Raw genomic sequence first — 16,692 nt, forward strand, 5'->3', positions numbered from 1 at the left:
ACCCCCAGGAGAGTGTTTGTCAGGTCAGGGCCTTGGAGTAGCTGGAGGTTCAAGGAGTTACCCTGAAATGAGGCAGAGCAGTCAAACACCACTCTGATCCTTTTCTTTTTCTTATGGTACACTGCATGGTGTGGTATGTACCACACTCTGCCATCAGACCTGGACAGTTGACCATCTGGCACCTTCTCAGCATATCCATTGTCGAGCATGGCAACCATGAATGTGGTGTAGTCGTTGCGAGAGTTGTCATTGTTTTTGAGCTTTCTCTGTAGGGTAGCAGCTCGCAGCTCAGCGACGGGTTTATTATTTGGCATGACAGGATTCTCATCACGGAAAGGTAGCCTCATTTCGTAATGTCCGTCTTTCTTTGTGGTGAATTCATCTGCAATTTTTAGGAATCTCTTGTCCTCGAAAGAAAGCTCCGCCTGCTCTTGGCATGTTCTCTCTGGGAAGTCTTGATTGTACTGCTTGATGAGAAGCTCCTCCAATCTTGCCACGGAAATCCTGTTTGAGGAGACACATTGACGGTTATGTTCATCTGTAGGTGCACCACCATTCAACGGACCATTGATTAGCCATCCTAAGCGGGTCTTCACAGCGTAAGGCCCATCGTCTTGGCTGTGTATGACACTCCAAGGCTCCAGTGCCCATGGGGCATTGGCTCCGATCAACAGACCGATATCTGCATTGATGGCGGGGAGTTGAACATCTTTCAAGTAAGGCCACCTTTGTATGTCCGTTTCTTTTGTTATGTTTCCGTGGCTAACTGGTATTCTGTCCTGTGTAAAAACTTCAGGCAGTTGGATGAAGTCAGACTCATTGCAGCTGCTGACCTCTAACCCTGTTACGCGCTGGGTCCTTATGACCCTTTCTTGGCCCATAGTGCGTAGCAGGATTTCGGTGCCTTTGCCCTGCACATGCAAATCCTCCATGAGCTTTTGGGTGCAGAACGATGCAGAGCTTCCTGGGTCTAGAAATGCATAGGTAAGTATGGTTTTGTTGCTTTTGGTGGATTTAATTTTTACAGGTATTATGGCAAGCTTGCAATCAGAAACCCCGGCCCCAGTCTCTGTAGGTGTGGTGTCTGGGGTGTTGTTGACGGTACATGCTGACTGTGTCACTGGGCTTGAGTTGGTGGCGTGTGGTAGCGAGTGTGGTTTGACAGAGCCTTCAATGTGCAGGATAGTGGGATGTCTTTTCCTACATATCTGACATGTCAGGCGCCTGGTGCATCCACTGCTTATATGGCCTTTGGTGAGACAGGCGAAGCACATTCCATTTTTCCTCAGAAATTCAACCTTTTCCTTGTGCTGTTGTAGGGCCATCTGGTGACATGATTCCATTGTGTGGTCTCCTTTGCAGAAGAAACATGGTCTTTGATGTGCCATTTGTGAACGCTTCTGTGGGAGGCTCTCAGATGTGCTTTCATATGTGCTTCCTCCTCTTTGAGTCGCTGCGGGCGCCACTGGGACGAAGGTGGTTGCGAAGCTTTTCTTTGGTGGGGGTCGGTTTTGCACAGTTGTTTTTACTGCTCTACTGACTGAGTCCTGAATGGTTCCGAAGACTGGGTCCAGCAGTACCTTCGCTTGCTTTTCAAGAAATTCCACAATATTATGGAATCTGGCCCGGCCATTTGTCCGTTCCTGTATCTCACATGCTTTGCTTCTCCATCGTTCCCTCAGCTTGTAGGGCAATTTTGACAAAATCAACTGTAAGTTGGAGGGTGTGTCAAGTTCAGACATGTCTGGCAGGCTGCTAATAATATTGCAGCAGCTTCTTAAGTATAATGCATAACTGTAGAGTTCTTTACCATCTTCGGGCTTTATAGCTTTCCAATTTAAAGCTTTCTGAATGTAAGCAGTGCTGAGGCGATAAGGGTCGCCGAAATGTTCATTAAGAAGTCGCCTTGCTTCTGCATATCCTGATTGAGCATCCATATGTAGACAGCTTTGGACCAGTTCTTTAGGTTGGCCAGATGTGTACTGTTCAAGAAAAAACAGTCGTTCTTGGTCATTAGCAGTCATTTGTTCAATACGGTTCTTGAATGCATGAATAAAAGGCAAGTAGCTAATGAGATCTCCATTAAATGTTGGCAGTTCCCTGGTGGGAAGAGAAGTTTGTTTTTGGTGCTGAATTATCAGACTGGCAAGCTCACTTTGAGCATTCACAGGATTGCTTGGATGGTTTGGTTGTGCCAGCTGACTGTCATTTGGCTGTACTGGCGCTGTCCTTGGTGCTGATGTTTGTGTTGTTCTTTGTCCGGGCGCTGTCCTTGGTGCTGGTGTTGGCGATGGTATTGGTGTTTGTGTTGTTGTTTGTCCAGTTGTTGATACTGTTTCAGTAGGCATGTTAATTGTTTGGCTTATTGTTGGTTTTATGCGTGGTTTGGCTTCCTCCTTCATGATCCTCTGCAGGGGTGTTTTGGGAATTGCCCCAAGGCGTGTGAATTCAACAGGGAATTCAACAGGTGACTTAATAGGTGATTGTTCTGCCATCACAACTGATTTATCTGGGTATCCCTCGGCATAGGCGTTCATTGCATCACCTTGCAGCGGCTGTAAAATGTCATGCGAATATTGCAGCTGTTCACCTGATGCCATTTCAAAACTCTCATAAACTTGTAACTTTGCATCAGCTTCTGACAATTTTATGTCAAGATCAAGCTGCTCCATTTTTCTTTGAAGTTGCTCCTTTTCCTGTTGGAGCTCATGTTGTAATTTCATGCCGCGCGACTTTGCTTCAAGCGCTGCTTTCTCTGCAGCCGCCTTTGCGCGCAGGGATGAGACTGCCGACACCTTCGTTGTTTTTGACCCAGCCTTTGACCCAGTTTTAGAGACGCTGTCTTCTGGGTTAATTTCCGGTTGTGTCTCGAATTCGAACTTTCCTCTTTTCCATTCATCCATCTCATTACAGAAACTGTCAAACACTGCCATCTTAGGCTCGTACCATTCGGTCTGATCCTTTTTCTTTTCTTCCTCAATCATAAACGCTTGAACAGATATATGCGCGTCATAGAATTCATTCATTGCTCTTCGTAATTCATCAAGTCTTTCATTAACAGTTTCATCATCTGCATGAGCTTCCACCAAAGTCCTTATTTCATTCATTTTCTTTGTACATACTCCTAGTTTTCCTCTGCGACTCTTAGTCAGAGCCTGCAAACTTTGATCAGCCATGATTGCTTTCAATTAAGTGTTTGTGTTTACACTTCACAATAAATCACGCTTCAGTATTTGTTTTCAGTCACTTCCGCGATCAGTAAACAGTATTTCACAGTCTATGTTCAGTATTTCAAGTCCATTTGTTTAGAAAACATGAATCACTTTCGTATTGTTTGTTTAAGCAGTTCCTTTGTCTTCGTTACAAACATTTGTCAAGCGCTTCTTGAAATAAACTGTTACTCACGGACCGGAGAGTCTAGAAGCATGCCATGATCCTTCCTTTGCTTTGTCCTTAAAATCCGAATTTTCAAAGCCGACAATCCTTATTCCTTCAAGTTTAATCCACAGGGAGTTTTTTGACTTATTGTAGCGGCCTCCTGGCTGCATCAGCTGGAGTCGCTTTGACGGGAGTATCCAGTTAAGTTCTGACGCGCGTTCTTATTTCTCAGTGCTCGAATTTATTTTCTTTCGGGTCTCTTTACGTTACAGATCTTCTTGTTTTCTTCTCAAACTCAATTAACACTGTTCAGCATGGTTACACGACATCTACACGGTCAAAAAACTGTTTCCCTTCCAACACCCGTCATCAGAAATCCAATTCATCAGTGAGCCACCTGTGCTCCGGTTAGATAGGCGAGAGTCGGGAGGAGAAACCAATCAGAGCCCACTATAGCCCAAGCACCAGTGCCGCTCCCAAATGCATAGTACATTTACTAGATATTGCTAAATTAATAATTATCAATAAGCAGACAAATCTAAATAACTAAATATCACCATAAAGTGAGAAAAATAGAAAATGGCTCCAACAATCAGTTTGTTTGAGTTCTGGTTTTATTGGCTTCGAGGTGACGTGGATCAGATCTTCTGACAGATAAATAACCATCTGTTCAGATGTGTTTGATAAAGGTTTATCTTGTACTAATCTGTATAGATTGGACAACATCTGACTCACTCCAAGTGCATTTAATCCCATTTTAATGTTAATACTTATTCAGACGAAAAGAAGAATATATCATATAGATGTAATATAGATATTTTCAACATGTTGCAACTGTCCCGTCTTTGGGGTCAACATCTGATGTTATATTTCATCTTCTCTGGATAATATTTGCAAAGATTCAAGATTAACTGCGACAGTCTCTCTGAAACGACCGCGAATCATCCAAGAATTCTGGATTTTTAGTCAAATTTGAAATGTTTGTGTCGTCATAACGAAGGTGTTTGCAGCTCCTCTATGTGTCCTTGGTCCCCATGATGCCTCAGATATGCTCATCGCTGTGGGTCCGTAGAGAACAAACGCCACAGGATGAAGCGTGTACATGCAAAGAGGTGCTCTGTGAGCGTTATCTGAACGGCTGAATGGGACCACATGTCACATCTGCTTCTTTAGAACGGACATAAAGTTAAAGGTGCTCAACTGTGGACCACGAACCATTTAATGTGCAATGCATGAACGTGTTTTTATAAAGAAACAATCAGCGAGTTTAGCTGAACAGAGGCTCGAAAAAGAAAAGTAAAGTTGTGTCTTTTCCAGGCGTGATGGATTCCTTCCTGGTGCTCCACCAGCTGAGGTGTAACGGCGTGCTGGAGGGGATCCGGATCTGCAGGAAAGGCTTTCCAAACCGCATCCTGTATGCCGAGTTTAAGCAGCGGTGAGTCCTGAACACACAGATAAGCCTGTCGGACTCAGCCGGCCTCTTCAACTGCCACGTTTTCCTTCAGTTACCGCATCCTGAACCCCTCTGAGGTCCCGGAGGACTCGTTTGTGGACAGCAGGAAGGCCGTGGAGAAGCTGCTGGGCTCCCTGGAGATAGACCACACTCAGTACAAGTTTGGACACACAAAGGTGCAACAAACCCAAACACTTAGATTCTGGTGTGACTGGCGTTAAAGGGTTGACTGAACGTGATCTGCTGGTCTTCAGGTGTTCTTTAAGGTGGGTTTGTTGGGTCACCTGGAGGACATGAGGGACAGCCGTCTGTCTCAGATCCTCACCACGGTTCAGGCCATGAGCCGAGGGAAGCTGATGAGGATGGAGCGAGACGAGATGATGCTGAAAAGGTCAATATGACAACCTGTTTCTGATGGTTTTCTTCTTGTTTTTAGTGTTTCTGTAGCTGCAGGGCAAAGATAAATGTTCTATTAATCACTGCTTCAGATGAGCTTCTTTTAAACTTCGTGCTTCTCCATCAGCCTGTTTTTATGCAGACTTTCTTTTTTTTTTTAAACTTTGTTGGAGGAACAGACACATAGGAACACTTAGAACAGAATCCCATCCCCATGAAGTAAAATAAATAAATAAATAAATAAAAAATAAATTAGGGCCGGGCGAGTTAACTCATTATTATCGCGTCAACTCCTTAAAGGTGGGGTAGGGGTTCTTTTTCTGGAACATTTTTTTTTACATATTGCTTGAAATACTCTTCACCCCCCCATTGCAACCAATTAATTAAAAGTTTTGACACAAATATGAAAAGTTTTAGTGGCCTCTAGAACGTACAATCTAGGAAAAACACTATCCAATCATACTGAACGGACCGTTAACGATGATTGGATTCTGATGCGTCTATCAAACTGCAATCTGCTCCTCCCTCCCCTCCTTCCCCCTGTGCACGTACCCTGCTCCGTGAACGAATTACGCGTCCAGAAGCTTGGCAGGAAGCTAAACTAGAGCCAGCTTGGCTAGCACCTAGCATTATTAAACGTATAGTTAGCATATACTAAATACTAAATACAGCAACGATCGATTCTTGCTGTCAGAACAGCGCTCGTGCACCTTCGTGCTCGTGCGCGTTCATGTACTCTAGAGGCGTGCCTTCAGGGGGAAAGTGAAGAAAAGGGTTGGGACTTTTTACCGGTGTATTTTCAAAATGCAGCTTCGCTGGACTCAAAATCCAGGATCTCCTACCCTACCTTTAATTATTTAACGCCGATAAATATTTTATGGCGCATTAACACAGGTTTTATTTTTTATTTTATTATTGTAAAAGTCTGTTGCTCACAGGCTTTTATTTTGTAAAAGTCTGTTGCTCACAGGCTTTTATTTTGTAAAAGTCTGTTGCTCACAGGCTTTTATTTTGTAAAAGTCTGTAGCTCACAGGCTTTTATTTTGTAAAAGTCTGTTGCTCACAGGCTTTTATTTTGTAAAAGTCTGTCGCTCACAGGCTTTTATTTTGTAAAAGTCTGTCGCTCACAGGCTTTTATTTTGTAAAAGTCTGTCGCTCACAGGCTTTTATTCTGTAAAAGTCCGTTGCTGTCTGCTGTGGAACAGGAAAAGAAAGTAATCGGCGGATCCACCAAACATGGAGAAGGGTACGGAACTTTTACTCGGCCATTTTCATTTTAAAGTTCTTCCAGACGGCGGAGTCGACAGAACCAAAATTTACAAATATTATATTATAATATTTTACAAAATAAAAGCCTGTGAGCAACAGACTTTTACAATAATAAAACCTGCGTTAATGCACGATAAAATATTTATCGGCGTTAAATAATGAACAAGTTAACGCGATAATAACGAGTTAACTCGCCCAGCCCTAAATATAAAGTAGCTACTTCTGATCCAAAGTGTGTGGGATGGAGGCATCCTTACATTTCAGAAGGATTAGGCGACGGGCGAGCGAGGTACAGAAAGCCAGAAAGGGGGCTACAGAAACCTCCAGAACCTCAGAAAGAGTTTTAAACATTGAAGTCCAACAGGTCAACAGTTTGGAACAGCTCCAAAATGTGTGTAAATATGAGGACGAGGTCATTTTACAGTAATTAGTCCATGCCTCGCACAGATAGAGGAGGCGTGGACTCTTTTTAATATTGCGTCCCAGGTCTCATCAGGTATGTTTTCTTTACGCAGACTTTCTGTCCTTGTTTTCGTCCTGAGGCTCAGATCCACAAACTAACAGCAGAAAACGTTTGAATTCTTCCTCTCAGAGACGCTCTGATGGTGATCCAGTTCAACCTGAGGGCGTTCTTCTCCGTTCGCACCTGGCCGTGGATGATGCTGTACTATAAGCTCCGCCCCATGCTGAAGAGCGCCCAGGTGGAGAAGGAGCTGGCTGCTCTGAAGGAGAACTACACCAAGCTGAAGGAGGCCTTCGACAGGTTGGTCGCACATTAAAGGGACAGTTCGCCTCTTCTGACATGAAGCTGTATGACATCCCATATCAGCAACATCATTTCTGAACATCTTCTTACCCCCTGCTGCGTCCTGTGAGCAGAGTTCCAGCCTCGTTTTGGTGTTGATGAAGGTAGTCCGGCTAGTTGGCTGGGGTTTAAAAAATAAAGCGTTTTGCTTCTCAAAACAATATGCGTTCAAAAGAGTAATACATTTGCATCACAAAATGGTTCTCCAGGAAAAAGCCAGACCTCACAATCTCTTGGCCCTATTTTCTCTCCCTTCGTATCACTGCCTGCTGCCGCCTGCCGACAGCCGCGCCTGTTACGGTGTTTGCTGCTCGGTCTGCACAGCAGACAGTGATACGAAGGGAGAGAAAATAGGGCCAAGAGATTGTGAGGTCTGGCTTTTTCCTGGAGAACCATTTTGTGATGCAAATGTATTACTCTTTTGAACGCATATTGTTTTGAGAAGCAAAACGCTTTATTTTTTAAACCCCAGCCAACTAGCCGGACTACCTTCATCAACACCAAAACGAGGCTGGAACTCTGCTCACAGGACGCAGCAGGGGGTAAGAAGATGTTCAGAAATGATGTTGCTGATATGGGATGTCATACAGCTTCATGTCAGAAGAGGCGAACTGTCCCTTTAAAGCTGAGCTGCGTGCAGGTGGATTCATGATGCGATCACGTGACTGTGTTGTCCCGTCAGGTCGGAGGTGAAGCGGCGGGAGGCCGAGGAGCGGCAGGTGGTCCTGGTTCAGGAGAAGAAGGACCTGGCTCTGCAGCTCCAGGCCGTGAGTGTGTTTTCTCGGTCAGAGAAAAACAGAGAAAGTGAGAAAAAAGGGAAGATTTCTCACTTTCTCTGACCAGAAGAGTCGGTTCACTGCAGTTAATCTACATCCTGCTGAAAAGGCTGCACACATTAAAGAGACATAATCCAGCTGTAATCTAATTCAGTCCAATTCATTACTGTTTAAAAAGTGACCTAAGGCACCAACGAATGCTCAGGAACTGTCTGTCCTCAGAAAGTGACTGAAGCTGACGGTCACAGCATTTCACTTTGATACAACCAGAGGTGGGTAGAGCAGCCAAAAAGTATACTCAAGTAAAAGTAAAAAGTGTTCATCTAAATAATTACTTAAGAGTAAGAGTAAAAAAGTGCTCGGTGAAAAAAACTACTCAAGTACTGAGTAACTGTTGAGTAACGTCTGATTTATTTGTTAACACAAGCATTCAATCAGACAGACAAAAATACTAAATAATCATCTTTAGGCCAATTAGAGTTCATCCAATTGATCAAATAAATTAAAATGAATTAATTAATTACAAAATAGCTTAAATTAAAATAATCCAGGTAAATTCAAGAACTTCAATAAAAAATAAAAGAGACTTAGGAAATGTTTAAAACATATGTAACCCATATGTAACCTAAAAAACAAACATTCACCTATCCATGGGGGAAAAAACGAGTTTAGGAAACTTAGCGCTACATGTTTCCTCAAGTTAGATGTTGAGTTTCTGCTGAAATGTGCGTTTGTTTTGGTTGACACAGAAGACACATAATGTAGCTGCTGTTTGGCACTCTTTGTAAGGTAAACATGCTTTCAGTATGAGGCCTCGTCTGCGTCTTCATTTCCCACCGTTGGTTCTGACATGAATGGTTGATTCAGATGAAGACTGGGTCCAAACCTTTAAATGTTCTTTTGGTGTCTCACAGGAGCAGGACAACCTGATGGACGCAGAGGACCGCTGCAACCAACTGATCCGGTCTAAAATCTCTCTGGAGTCGAAGCTGAAGGAGATGCGGGAGCGTCTGGAGGACGAGGAGGAGGTCAGCGCCACCCTGACGTCCAAGAAGCGCCACCTGGAGGAGGAGGTGACGTCGCTGAAGAGGGACGTGGACGACCTGGAGGTGACGCTGGCCAAAGTGGAGAAAGAACGCCACGGCGTCGAGAACAAGGTGGGACGCCACATGGCCGCCTGCTGCTTCCCTCCACACAGAATAAAACAACATGGCTGCCTGCTGCTTCCCTCCACACAGAATAACACAACATGGCCGCCTGCTGCTTCCCTCCACACAGAATAACACAACATGGCCGCCTGCTGCTTCCCTCCACTCAGAATAACGCAACATGGCCGCCTGCTGCTTCCCTCCACACAGAATAAAACAACATGGCCGCCTGCTGCTTCCCTCCACACAGAATAGCACAACATGGCCGCCCGCTGCTTCCCTCCACACAGAATAACACAACATGGCCGCCCGCTGCTTCCCTCCACTCAGAATAACACAACATGGCCGCCCGCTGCTTCCCTCCAAACACAGAATAACACAACATGGCCGCCTGCTGCTTCCCTCCACACAGAATAACACAACATGGCCGCCCGCTGCTTCCCTCCACACAGAATAACACAACATGGCCGCCTGCTGCTTCCCTCCAAACACAGAATAACACAACATGGCCGCCTGCTGCTTCCCTCCACACAGAATAACACAACATGGCCGCCTGCTGCTTCCCTCCACACAGAATAAAACAACATGGCCGCCTGCTGCTTCCCTCCACTCAGAATAACACAACATGGCCGCCCGCTGCTTCCCTCCAAACACAGAATAACACAACATGGCCGCCCGCTGCTTCCCTCCACACAGAATAACACAACATGGCCGCCCGCTGCTTCCCTCCACACAGAATAACACAACATGGCCGCCTGCTGCTTCCCTCCAAACACAGAATAACACAACATGGCCGCCTGCTGCTTCCCTCCACACAGAATAACACAACATGGCCGTCTGCTGCTTCCCTCCACACAGAATAACACAACATGGCCGCCTACTGCTTCCCTCCACTCAGAATAACACAACATGGCCGCCTGCTGCTTCCCTCCACACAGAATAACACAACATGGCCGCCTGCTGCTTCCCTCCACTCAGAATAACACAACATGGCCGCCTGCTGCTTCCCTCCACTCAGAATAACACGCTTCCTCCTCCCGTCCAGGTGAAGAACCTGTCGCACGAGATCTGCGTCCTGGACGAGTCCATCACGTCTCTGAGCAGAGAGAAGGCCGCCCTGCAGGAGGCTCACCAGCAGGCGCTGAGCGACCTGCAGGCGCAGGAGGACAAGGCCAGCATGATGGCTAAGGCTAAAGCTCGGCTGGAGCAGCAAGTCGACAACGTAAGATGAGACCTTAATCATCTCGAGTTAAATCAAATCAAATTTATTAGTAGCACATTTCATGTTCAAAACAATTCAAAATGCTTTACATAAAATAAAAGCATTGCAGCAGGGAGTGGAAGAAGCATTAAAATACATAAAAGAATATAAAGAGAAACAAATGAAATAATTTAAATGAATTTAAAAACAAGCAGTCCAGATAAGTTCAAAGATAGCGTGCAGATTTCATGCATAGACACATGAGAACAGAAATGTTTTTAACCTGGATTTAAAAATGTCTCCATTTGGTGAAAGTTTAATCTCCACTGGCAGTTTGTTCCACTTGTTTGCAGCGTAACAGCTAAATGCTGCTTCTCCATGTTTAGTCTGGACTCTGGACTGGACCAGCTGACCTGAGTCCTTGGATCTCAGAGCTCTGCTGGCTTTATTTTCTCTGAACAGATCACAGATTGTAAACCATCAGCAGGCTTTTAAAATCTATTCTGTGACTGACTGGAAGCCAGAGTAAAGATTTTAAAGCTGCTGTGATGTGTTCAGATCTCTTAGTCCGGGTTAAAACTCCAGCAGCAGCGTTCTGGATGAGCTGCAGATGTTTAATGCTCTTTTTGGGAAGTCCAGTTAAAAGAGCATTACAGTAATCAAGTCTAGTGGAGATGAATGCATGGATGAGTTTCTCCTGGTCTGTTTGGGAGAGGAAACCTTTAATTCTGTTGATGTTTCTGAGGTGGTAAAAAGCTGCCTTGGTGACAGCTTTGATGTGGCTGCTGAAAGTCAGATCTGAGTCTATCAACACTCCCAGGTTACCAACTTACCAACTGACTGGTCGCTGACCCTCTTCTCTTTGCTACCAAACAGAATGATCTCAGTTTTGTCTTCATTTAATTGTAGAAAATTCTCTCTCATCCAGGTGTTTACTTCCTCCAGACACTGACACAGTACGTCTGCTGGGCTGCAGTCGCCATGGTGACAGAGACACATAAAGCTGTGTATCGTCTGCATAACTGTGATAATTGATGTTAAAGTTCTGCAATATCTGACCCAAAGGGAGCATATACAAGTTAAACAGAAGAGGTCCAAGAATTGACCCCTGGGGGACTCCACAAGTCATGGCCACTCGCTCAGATTCATAGCTGCCAATTGTAACAAAATAACTCCGGCCCTCTAAGTAGGACCTGAACCAGTTAAGGACCGCTCCAGAAAGTCCAACCCAGTTTTCCAGCCTGTGCAACAGGATTCTGTTATTCAACCTAATGTCGTTTAACACTTTGACCAGAGCTGTTTCAGTGCTGTGATGACGTCTGAAGCCTGATTGAAACTTATCAAGACTTCCACTTTCATTCAGAAAGTCGTTGAGCTGGTTAAATACAACTTTCTCAATAATCTTAGATATAAAAGAGAGATTAGAGACAGGTCTGTAGTTGTTCATCTTAGAGGCGTCTAGAGCAGTGGTTTTAAAGTGGGGGGCGCTAGGGGGGCCTCAGAAAATTGGAGGGAAGATAAGAAAAAAATGCAAAAAAAAAAAAAAAAGAAAAAAAATTTTTTTACACATCATTATAAAAAATAGTCACATTTTTTTAATCAGTATTGTGAAATACAATTTATAATAATATGTCATATCGAAATGTTATTTGCCATGCTTGTCTTTCTGATTGGCTGCCAGTCAAAACATCGTAGACCTGGCGGTTTGCGTCTGTTGCGTGTAGGTAGCTTAGCCAAAATTAACAGATTTTTGACTAGGAACAGACCGAAGGAACAGACCGACAGCCCTGCTGTGGAGGACACTGCTGCAAAAAAAAGAACTGGCCGACTAAAATCAGAAAGTATGAGGCAGCATACATTAAGTTTGGCTTTACAGCCGTACAGAAAAATGGCCACGATTGCCCGAAATGCGTCCTCTGTCTGGAGACCCTCTCAAATGAGTGTTCAAAACCTTCAAAACTTCAGCGTCACTTGATACAAAAACATCCGTCAGACTTCTTCAGACGTAAAGAAGAGCATTTAGTCCGGCTGCATTCACACGGCGAGCTGCTGTCCGTGAATAAAAGAAAGAAAATACGTTGTAAAAGTTGATGTTTCTTTACATATTTTGTAGCATTGTCTGTGGTTTGCAAAGGGGGCCAGAAGCTAACACTGTTTGGGGGGCCTTGGCATGGAAAAGTTTGGGAACCCCTGGTGTAGAGTTCTCTTCTTTAGGAGTGGCTTAATGGCAGCTGTCTTTTGTGACTTGGGAAAAATGCCTGATGCCAGTGAGCTGTTAACTATTCGTAGGAGATCACTTTCTACTGAGGTAAAAACAGTTTTTAAAAGGTCGGATGGTATTATGTCCAGAGTACAAGTTGTTGATTTCAGATGCCAAACTGTTTCCTCTAGGATTTTTAAATCAACAATATTAAATTGTGACATAACGTCAGAGTTATTTCTAGGGTGTGTGACTGAGGTGTATGCCTCCGTGTTCTCCCGTCTGCAGGTGGAAGCCTCCTTGGAGCAGGAGAGGAAGGCACGAACGGAGCTGGAACGAACCAAGCGAAAGCTGGAGGGGGACCTGAAGCTGTCCGTGGACTCCGTGAAGGACCTGGAGAACCAGAAGGAAGAGCTGGAGGACGGGCTGAAAAAGTACGAATAGGTTTTAATCAACGATTCAGTTGGAAATGACTGAGTTCAATATGGGAATTAGAAATGCTCCCACTAACCCTTTCACATCTCTACAGAAAAGACTTTGAGCTGGGGCAGCTTCGAGCCAAAATGGAGGACGAGCAGAGTTTGGTTGCTGTGCTTCAGAAAAAGCTGAAAGAGATTCAGGTTGGTCCAGAACTCGTCCCGCTTCCTGATCTTCCTCCTCATCGCTGCCGCTGCTTCAGTGTGCTGCCTTCGCTTTTGCAGACTCGCGTCGAGGAGCTGGAGGAGGCGCTGGAGGCGGAGCGGGCGTGGCGCCTCAAAGCCGAACGCCAGAGGAACGACGTCGCAAGAGAGCTGGAGGAGCTGGGGGAGAGGCTGGAGGAGGCGGGAGGAGCCTCGGCTGCTCAGATCGCGCTCAACAGGTCGGTGACCTCGTTAAGTTAAACCTTAACTCTGAACTTTGTGACCTCGTTAAGTTTCACGTTAACTCTGAACTTTGTGACCTCGTTAAGTTTCACCTTAACTCTGAACTTTGTGACCTCGTTAAGTTCCACGTTAACTCTGAACTTTGTGACCTCGTTAAGTTTCACGTTAACTCTGAACTTTGTGACCTCGTTAAGTTCCACCTTAACTCTGAACTTTGTGACCTCGTTAAGTTCCACCTTAACTCTGAACTTTGTGACCTCGTTAAGTTCCATGTTAACTCTGAACTTTGTCACCTCGTTAAGTTTCACGTTAACTCTGAACTTTGTGACCTCGTTAAGTTTCACGTTAACTCTGAACTTTGTGACCTCGTTAAGTTTCACCTTAACTCTGAACTTTGTGACCTCGTTAAGTTTCACCTTAACTCTGAACTTTGTGACCTCGTTAAGTTTCACGTTAACTCTGAACTTTGTGACCTCGTTAAGTTTCACGTTAACTCTGAACTTTGTGACCTCGTTAAGTTTCACCTTAACTCTGAACTTTGTGACCTCGTTAAGTTCCACGTTAACTCTGAACTTTGTGACCTCGTTAAGTTCCACGTTAACTCTGAACTTTGTCACCTCGTTAAGTTTCACGTTAACTCTGAACTTTGTGACCTCGTTAAGTTTCACCTTAACTCTGAACTTTGTGACCTCGTTAAGTTTCACCTTAACTCTGAACTTTGTGACCTCGTTAAGTTCCACGTTAACTCTGAACTTTGTGACCTCGTTAAGTTCCACGTTAACTCTGAACTTTGTGACCTCGTTAAGTTTCACCTTAACTCTGAACTTTGTGACCTCGTTAAGTTCCACGTTAACTCTGAACTTTGTGACCTCGTTAAGTTTCACGTTAACTCTGAACTTTGTGACCTCGTTAAGTTTCACCTTAACTCTGAACTTTGTCACCTCGTTAAGTTTCACCTTAACTCTGAACTTTGTGACCTCGTTAAGTTTCACCTTAACTCTGAACTTTGTGACCTCGTTAAGTTTCACGTTAACTCTGAACTTTGTGACCTCGTTAAGTTTCACCTTAACTCTGAACTTTGTGACCTCGTTAAGTTTCACCTTAACTCTGAACTTTGTGACCTCGTTAAGTTCCACGTTAACTCTGAACTTTGTGACCTCGTTAAGTTTCACGTTAACTCTGAACTTTGTGACCTCGTTAAGTTTCACGTTAACTCTGAACTTTGTGACCTCGTTAAGTTTCACGTTAACTCTGAACTTTGTGACCTCGTTAAGTTCCACCTTAACTCTGAACTTTGTGACCTCGTTGAGTTCCACCTTAACTCTGAACTTTGTGACCTCGTTAAGTTCCACCTTAACTCTGAACTTTGTGACCTCGTTAAGTTCCACCTTAACTCTGAACTTTGTGACCTCGTTAAGTTCCACATTAACTCTGAACTTTGTGACCTCGTTGAGTTCCACCTTAACTCTGAACTTTGTGACCTCGTTAAGTTCCACCTTAACTCTGACCTTTGTGACCTCGTTAAGTTCCACCTTAACTCTGAACTTTGTGACCTCGTTAAGTTCCACCTTAACTCTGAACTTTGTGACCTCGTTGAGTTCCACCTTAACTCTGAACTTTGTGACCTCGTTGAGTTCCACCTTAACTCTGAACTTTGTGACCTCGTTAAGTTCCACCTTAACTCTGAACTTTGTTATCTCGTTAAGTTCCACGTTAACTCTGAACTTTGTGACCTCGTTAAGTTCCACCTTAACTCTGAACTTTGTCACCTCGTTAAGTTCCACCTTAACTCTGAACTTTGTGACCTCGTTAAGTTTCACGTTAACTCTGAACTTTGTCACCTCGTTAAGTTTCACGTTAACTCTGAACTTTGTCACCTCGTTAAGTTTCACCTTAACTCTGAACTTTGTGACCTCGTTAAGTTTCACCTTAACTCTGAACTTTGTGACCTCGTTAAGTTTCACCTTAACTCTGAACTTTGTGACCTCGTTAAGTTTCACGTTAACTCTGAACTTTGTGACCTCGTTAAGTTTCACCTTAACTCTGAACTTTGTGACCTCGTTAAGTTTCACGTTAACTCTGAACTTTGTGACCTCGTTAAGTTTCACGTTAACTCTGAACTTTGTGACCTCGTTAAGTTCCACCTTAACTCTGAACTTTGTCACCTCGTTAAGTTTCACGTTAACTCTGAACTTTGTGACCTTGTTAAGTTCCACCTTAACTCTGAACTTTGTGACCTCGTTAAGTTCCACCTTAACTCTGAACTTTGTGACCTCGTTGAGTTCCACCTTAACTCTGAACTTTGTGACCTCGTTAAGTTCCACCTTAACTCTGAACTTTGTGACCTCGTTAAGTTCCACCTTAACTCTGAACTTTGTGACCTCGTTAAGTTCCACATTAACTCTGAACTTTGTGACCTCGTTGAGTTCCACCTTAACTCTGAACTTTGTGACCTCGTTAAGTTCCACCTTAACTCTGACCTTTGTGACCTCGTTAAGTTCCACCTTAACTCTGAACTTTGTGACCTCGTTAAGTTCCACCTTAACTCTGAACTTTGTGACCTCGTTGAGTTCCACCTTAACTCTGAACTTTGTGACCTCGTTGAGTTCCACCTTAACTCTGAACTTTGTGACCTCGTTAAGTTCCACCTTAACTCTGAACTTTGTTATCTCGTTAAGTTCCACGTTAACTCTGAACTTTGTGACCTCGTTAAGTTCCACCTTAACTCTGAACTTTGTCACCTCGTTAAGTTCCACCTTAACTCTGAACTTTGTGACCTCGTTAAGTTTCACGTTAACTCTGAACTTTGTGACCTCGTTAAGTTTCACGTTAACTCTGAACTTTGTCACCTCGTTAAGTTTCACGTTAACTCTGAACTTTGTCACCTCGTTAAGTTTCACCTTAACTCTGAACTTTGTGACCTCGTTAAGTTTCACCTTAACTCTGAACTTTGTGACCTCGTTAAGTTTCACGTTAACTCTGAACTTTGTGACCTCGTTAAGTTTCACGTTAACTCTGAACTTTGTGACCTCGTTAAGTTTCACCTTAACTCTGAACTTTGTGACCTCGTTAAGTTTCACGTTAACTCTGAACTTTGTGACCTCGTTAAGTTTCACGTTAACTCTGAACTTTGTGACCTCGTTAAGTTTCACCTTAACTCTGAACTTTGTGACCTCGTTAAGTTTCACGTTAACTCTGAACTT

General features: G+C 44.1%; 1 protein-coding gene across 3 annotated transcripts in view; it reads left to right on the plus strand.

The window, feature by feature from the left end:
- LOC142390472 (myosin-4-like) overlaps nt 1-16,692 on the plus strand; it is a 72,672-nt gene that overhangs the window by 38,553 nt on the left and 17,427 nt on the right. For all 3 annotated transcript variants that reach the window (XM_075475924.1, XM_075475925.1, XM_075475923.1), the window contains exons 21-30: nt 4,696-4,813; nt 4,884-5,007; nt 5,086-5,222; nt 7,089-7,259; nt 7,984-8,068; nt 8,992-9,234; nt 10,271-10,447; nt 12,915-13,060; nt 13,156-13,246; nt 13,328-13,485. In XM_075475924.1, the coding sequence (XP_075332039.1) occupies nt 4,696-4,813; nt 4,884-5,007; nt 5,086-5,222; nt 7,089-7,259; nt 7,984-8,068; nt 8,992-9,234; nt 10,271-10,447; nt 12,915-13,060; nt 13,156-13,246; nt 13,328-13,485 (1,450 nt within the window). The remainder of the gene's footprint in view (nt 1-4,695; nt 4,814-4,883; nt 5,008-5,085; nt 5,223-7,088; nt 7,260-7,983; nt 8,069-8,991; nt 9,235-10,270; nt 10,448-12,914; nt 13,061-13,155; nt 13,247-13,327; nt 13,486-16,692) is intronic.

Source organism: Odontesthes bonariensis, chromosome 10 (genome assembly GCF_027942865.1).
Source record: "Odontesthes bonariensis isolate fOdoBon6 chromosome 10, fOdoBon6.hap1, whole genome shotgun sequence".
Classification (NCBI taxonomy): domain Eukaryota; kingdom Metazoa; phylum Chordata; class Actinopteri; order Atheriniformes; family Atherinopsidae; genus Odontesthes; species Odontesthes bonariensis.